The following is a 6,459-nucleotide window of genomic DNA, read 5'->3' as shown; positions in this document are numbered from 1 at the left end:
GGAATAAAGGAAACACCCTGGCATTACATCTTCAATGCAGTTAGATATAATGCGTTATAGCTTTATTAAAGTTCAAATAATAAGGAAGCAGGTCATGTAAATAACTACAAACTCCAAAACTGGCATTTATCTGTGCAGTCAGCGCGTCTTCTATGAGTTGCGCGAAGTGTCCCGTCTAAGGGGGAAAGATTGAAACGGCACCACGGTTGCGGAGATGCTCATCGCTCGAGCGTGGGCACTTGCTGCAGCTAGATTATATCGTGATGGCTCGCGACTTATTGAATCATAATATATGTGTCACTGTGCATTTCTTATCCTGAAGAAAACTGGCAATATGCAGCAATTTCTGTGAGTTAAAAATGGATTGAAGTGAACAAAAACTTGAGAGAGGGTAGACTTAACCTCATTATAACCCTTAAAAAAATACAATTTTGATTTGTTTTTGTTTTGTCTTGTTTTCCAATATAAATCCATAAAACTCTTTAATAGCTATACTGTAGAAGAAAAAAAAAAAGCATTTAATAAAAATTATTTAATTATAAGTTATCTGAGAATGTTGAATATAATATAAAAAATACAAATATTAAAAAATATCTTAAAATCCTTTAAAAAAGATTCATTCACATGAGAAGCAGCATATAATATATTTAGACTTGCTTTTAGAGAATACATCTTGAATATAAGTATATTTTGTCTTAAACAAGTATATTCAGTATAACCAACAGAACAAATATGTTTATATATAAAATTTACATACATTTAAGATTCATTCTTATCTATACAAGTCTATATATCTTATATTTTGCTTCTCAAGTAAATGTATCTTGTTTTAAGGATTTTTAGACCATTTTAATTGGAAAGCAAGACAAAAATGCTTGATAACAAGAAGATTTTTTATAGTGAATTTTTACTGAATTAAACTTAATAAAAAGTATTTTTTTTAACCTTTATTTTAGTGAGTGTCATTTTTAAAAGATAATCATCTTATTGTCCTCTATATTGTTAGCAAGCACATTTAATACAACCTTTTAAGTCAGGGCACAAGCTATATATATGGTTAAAAGCTAATGATTAATCATTGTAATATCAATTATCAAATGATCAATTATTATGATTATCAGTTGAATCATTAGTTGCAGCTCTAGTTGGAAGCAGGAACAATCGTCAAGCGTAAGGATCTGAATGACTTTGACAGGCCTTGTGGAGTGTTCCCAGTATATAGTGGTTAGTTAGTACCTACCAAAAGTGGTCCAAGGAAGGGCAACTGGTGAACCGGCGACAGTCTCACACTGGACTGTCATAATAATATTCTCCACAATACAGCTACTGTATATATATCTTTTATTGTATGTGTATTCTATATTGTAGGTATTGTTTACTGTACATTGTTTATTATTATGTTGTGTAATTATGTGTACATTTGATATGTAAATTGTGTTGTGTAAATATGTTGTTTATTGTAATTGGTATATGTCTCGTCACTGTCATGACTGCCATGTTGCTGATATGTAAATTGTGTTGTGTAAATATGTTGTTTATTGTAATTGGTATATGTCTCGTCACTGTAATGACTGTTGCTCGGAACTGCACACAAGACTTTCACCCACTGTTGCACTTGTGTATATGGTCATGTGACAATAAAGTGATTTGATTTGATTTGATTTTAGTGAAGGCTAGCCTATCTGGTCCAAACCCACAGAAGAGCTACTGTAGCACAAATTGCTGAAAAGCTTAATGCTGGCCATGATAGAAAGTTGCCAGAACACACAGTGCATCGAAGCTTGCCGTGTATGGTCCTGTGTAGCAGCAGACCGGTCAGAGTGCCCATATTGACCCCTGTCCACCTCCGAAAGTGCCTACAATGAGCATGTGAGCATCAGAACTGGGCCGTGGAGCAATAGAAGAAGGTGGCCTGGTCTGATGAATCATGTTTTGTTTTAGATCATGTGGATGGCCGGGTGCGTGTGCATCGTTTTCCTGGGGAAGAGATAGCAGGTTGCACTATGGGAAGAAGGCAGGCCAGCGGAGGCAGTGTGATGCTCTGGGCAATGTTCTGCTGGGAAAACATGAGTCTTGGCATTCATGTGGATGTTACTTTGACACGTAACACCTACCTAAAGATTGTTGCAGACCACATACACCCCTTCATGGCAACGGTATTCCCTGATGGCAGTGGCCTCTTTCAACAGAATGTTGTCCAGGAATGGTTTGAGGAACATGTTAAAGAGTTCAAGGTGTTGACTTGGACTCCAAATTCCCCAGATCTCAATCCGATTGAGCTTGACCAACAAGTCCGATCCATGGAGGCCCCACCTTGCAACGTACAGGACTTAAAGGATCTGCTGCTAACTTCTTGGTTCCAGATATTACAGTACACCTTCAGAGGTCTTGTGGAGTTCATGCCTCGATGGTTCAGAGCTGTTTTGGAGGCACTATGGGACCAACACAATATTAGGCAATGTTATTGGTTTTAATATTGTGGCTGATTGGTGTATATATATATATGTGCAGAATATATATTGGGGAAGATGGGGTCCTCTTGACCTAGATTTCATCTGAACACATTTATTGAATGGTTATGCTCTTATTAATCTTGATTTTCTTATCTTAACATCAACATTTATGAAATGTATTCCATCTGAACAATTTTGAGTTTAAATGGTCTATTGTTTGTGATTGATTAATAGTGATATGTGAATTTATTTTATGTTGGATATTAAGTTTTTATGTTTATTGTGTGGGCACAGTAACACATGTAGATTTGTAAGGTACAAATATTGTTTTTATCTTGAAGTCAAAAGTAAATGTATGACCCTTGGGGAAAGATGCCCCCTCAGAATTGGGGCAGAATGCCCCCAGTGGGATGGTGTTTCTGTTGTTTATATTATTTAACTTAATGATTATTATAATTATTATTTTTTAATAATTCCATGAACTACATTTCAAACATCTTTATTATACATCATAAACTATTGGCCAATTGAGTTGCATCATTCAATCTAAATGAATAGTTTATTGCTGTTATGACATCCCCTAAAATTATTCAATTCTTAACATTTTTACAAACATAATTAATAGAATGGTATAGTGCAATTCAGATACAGTATCTCTATGACTGGGATTCTGTTATATGTCCATCATTGTTCAATTATTCAACTAAATCGTCAAAATGCATAAATTTACTTTGAATATTTTAATTACTATTTTATATTAATTACACACTTTTACATTTTTAAATTAAAAATGATATCAGATGTATTTTATATGTTCTGCAAAAATCAGATGTGCTATGTTTGCCCCAGGAGGCTTCTTAACTATAGTTAATACTATTCTTAGCTATAAAAACGAAATAAGCAAATGTTTTCCTTTTATTTCCCCTTACAATATGTTGGACAATGCACCATGATCCACATGCTTAACTCATCTCCAAATATGTTACAATTTAGCTGTAGATGCACACAGTTCTTAAATGGGGGCATCTTCACCCATATTTCCAATATATTTACATATATCTAAGAAGATTCCTTAATATTCATGTTTTTAGCAACAATAGCTGTAGTCCAACATTGGCAAATTATTGAAAAATATTTCACAGGTTACTCCATATGATTTTATTATTGCAAACAGTCAGTTTATTCTGGTTAAAATGATGAGCCCTCGAACAATGCAGTGACAACCATGCAAATGGAAGAAATCAGGTTAAGTACAAAATTATTTCTTTTTCATTATCAGGACCTCATAACTCCAAAAAGGATAGCATTATGATACTGCTAAATGGCTGAGAAAGTTTAATGAAGCATGTAAGTGTGTGTGTGTGTGTGGTTTGTCTGTTTTTTTGTTTTTTCATTAGTATAACATGTGCACATAAGGTGCATGATTCATCTATCTGTTTGTGTGGGTGTATGTGTGCACACGTGCTTTTATTTCATGCATGCATTTGGATACAAGCACCCTTTACTGTGTTCTCTCAGGTCCGGTTTGTTTACAGTACATGGGTGTTTGGGAAGGTGATGTGCCATGTGAGCCGCTTTGCACAGTATTGTTCTGTCCACGTCTCTGTACTTACACTGGTCGCCATCGCCATTGATAGACACCAGGTGAGTGTATTTAAAATAACATGCTCATACAAAACACCAATTACTGATGGAGCTATTTGCAATATCTTATCACTTAAACATTTAGAGTATCCAGCTTTTTTCAACCTCTTATGAAAAGTGCATGTCAATGTGCAATCTTTCATGATTCGTGATTACTGCCGTCCATCAGGTGGTGATGCACCCAATGAAACAGAGGATGTCTCGGGTTCAGGGTGTAGCCTGGATTGGCGTCATCTGGGTGATGGGGTCCTGCTTCTCTCTACCTCATGCCATCTACCAGAAACTTTTGCGCTTTGAATTTGTGTATGAACATTTTCTTTTCTTTCTTTATCACAAAAAAATGAACTCCCATTGAATTAATTGAATTTACAATTTAGCTGACACAAACGTTAAGCTTATTTAAAAAAAAAATTAAACAAAAAGACATTACAAATCTTTAATCAGTCCATTTGGATGAGAATACTTTCATACTGGGAAAATAAGCCACTGCTATTGGAGGTAGAAAAGCTCCTGAATTTATTTTGAGGCTTCATCTAAAAGTTCATCTAAACCTGTTAAATGTTTGAATTCCTGCTTGAATAGATATCAAGAGATATGTGCTTTAGAGAGATTGTACTGAAGGCTTAATATTGTATTTAATTTGTCACCCTGTTGATACCCCGGATTGCACCTTATGAACCTTAACTTATGTTGAAATCTTTGTCTTCTTGTCTCTTTTAGCAATAACAGGGTACGTATGGTATGTCTACCCAGTTTCCCACAGCCCTCTGATCTGTTCTGGAAGTATCTGGATCTTGCCTCATTTGTCCTCCTGTACATGCTGCCATTAGCGATTATCTCCATAGCATACCTCATAGTGGCCAAGAAGTTGTGGTTCCGGAATGCTGTCGGTGATGTCACACTGGCCCAATCGGCTGCCCATCGCAGGAGGAAGAAGATGACCTTGAAGATGCTGATTGCAGTGGTGGCCGTGTTTGCCATCTGCTGGTTTCCCCTAAACTGTTATGTGGTGCTGCTGTCAAGTAAAGTGATCCCGCCCAACAACGCATTGTACTTCACCTTCCACTGGTTAGCCATGAGCTCTACCTGCTATAACCCCTTCATATACTGCTGGCTCAATTACAGCTTCCGTGCCGAACTAAGAGCCTTGCCTCTAATTGGACGCATAGCTAAAGGCAACGCTATTCAGCAATCCTGAGGAAGCACCCTACATACTTCAGAATTCTGTTTACTCTTTTTGAATTCATATACTCACATACAAAAGTACTGGAGCAGTTCATCTTCTCACCTGATGTGGTTGCTCTTTTTCATCTTACCAATGGCTCTCGTTTAGTCTTCTCCTTCTGAATGATACCCACACCCACAAAGAGCACTGTGCTGCCATGTAAGAGATGACATAAATGCTGAAAGAAGATGTTAATTAGAAACTTTTTTCTCAAGAAAATGTGTTTGTCTAAGTAGCCGTAAAAACATTGAAAATGACATACTATGATTTAAGTGGCCAATCTGTAAACGTTAAAATACTCACCGTTTCAAAAGTTTTGCTATAAGACGTAAAACATATGTGCGTGAATATTTACTTACTGACCATTCTGTATAAAGTTATAACCAATATTAAAATGTTGTTGCCAGGATGATGTGACAATGTAAATCCTTTAATCCTAACCCTAACCCTAATTGATTTAAATACTTTTACAGCTTAAATAATACCCAATTTTTTAAATCAAAAATTAATGTAAGTGCTTTTATAATCTTACAAGCTTCACAGTTCTGCCTTTAAACCATCCAAAAAAATGGCCCCATTCACTTCCATTGTAGGTGGCTTGATGTAACAGCGATTTTTTGCTTTATTTGTTAACGAAAAGGAGGTATAAGTCAAAATTTATTTTTGCATAACTTGTATTGAACCCAAAATATTCCTTTAATTTAATAGGATCTTTGTTTTATTTGTTTATATTTATTTTTATGTTTATTTTCTCACTTTCGCCATACAATTAGCCATTCAATTATCATGAGAAATTCTCAGGCAACACTGCATTAAATTAATAAATATTGTTACTACACTATCTATTCATGAAGTTTTACAGTATTTAAAATTGTATTGCTGTGAAATATGGGTGAAGTGCTGCTTTGTCACATGCTCTGTATCTTGAGGCTTGTAAGAGACTCCATATGTGATATTGCATTGAGTTCAGGCCACTCTCTTTGCATTATGAGCACACTATCCACACCTTACTGTGGTTTAAAATCTTTATTTCAGAATTGCAATTTCACGCAATTAAATGTTTTCTCATTTAACATGTCCATTTCATAGTAAACCCTGTTCTGGACATTCCAGAGAGCAGCTGATTATATACATTTA

At 35.5% G+C, this 6,459-nt stretch overlaps 1 protein-coding gene across 1 annotated transcript in view; it reads left to right on the top strand.

The window, feature by feature from the left end:
- Window positions 1-5,818, top strand: part of gpr83 (G protein-coupled receptor 83) — an 8,198-nt gene extending 2,380 nt beyond the window's left edge. The window contains exons 2-4 of the mRNA XM_052125725.1: window positions 3,972-4,097; window positions 4,267-4,400; window positions 4,818-5,818. Of these exons, the coding sequence (XP_051981685.1) occupies window positions 3,972-4,097; window positions 4,267-4,400; window positions 4,818-5,295 (738 nt within the window). The 3' untranslated portion in view covers window positions 5,296-5,818. The remainder of the gene's footprint in view (window positions 1-3,971; window positions 4,098-4,266; window positions 4,401-4,817) is intronic.
- Window positions 5,819-6,459: the final 641 nt, after the last annotated feature.

The sequence above is a fragment of the Xyrauchen texanus genome, chromosome 4, assembly GCF_025860055.1.
Source record: "Xyrauchen texanus isolate HMW12.3.18 chromosome 4, RBS_HiC_50CHRs, whole genome shotgun sequence".
NCBI classification, from domain to species: domain Eukaryota; kingdom Metazoa; phylum Chordata; class Actinopteri; order Cypriniformes; family Catostomidae; genus Xyrauchen; species Xyrauchen texanus.
The sequence above is the reverse complement of the archived record's forward strand: the minus strand, read 5'-3'. Positions and strand labels throughout refer to the sequence as shown.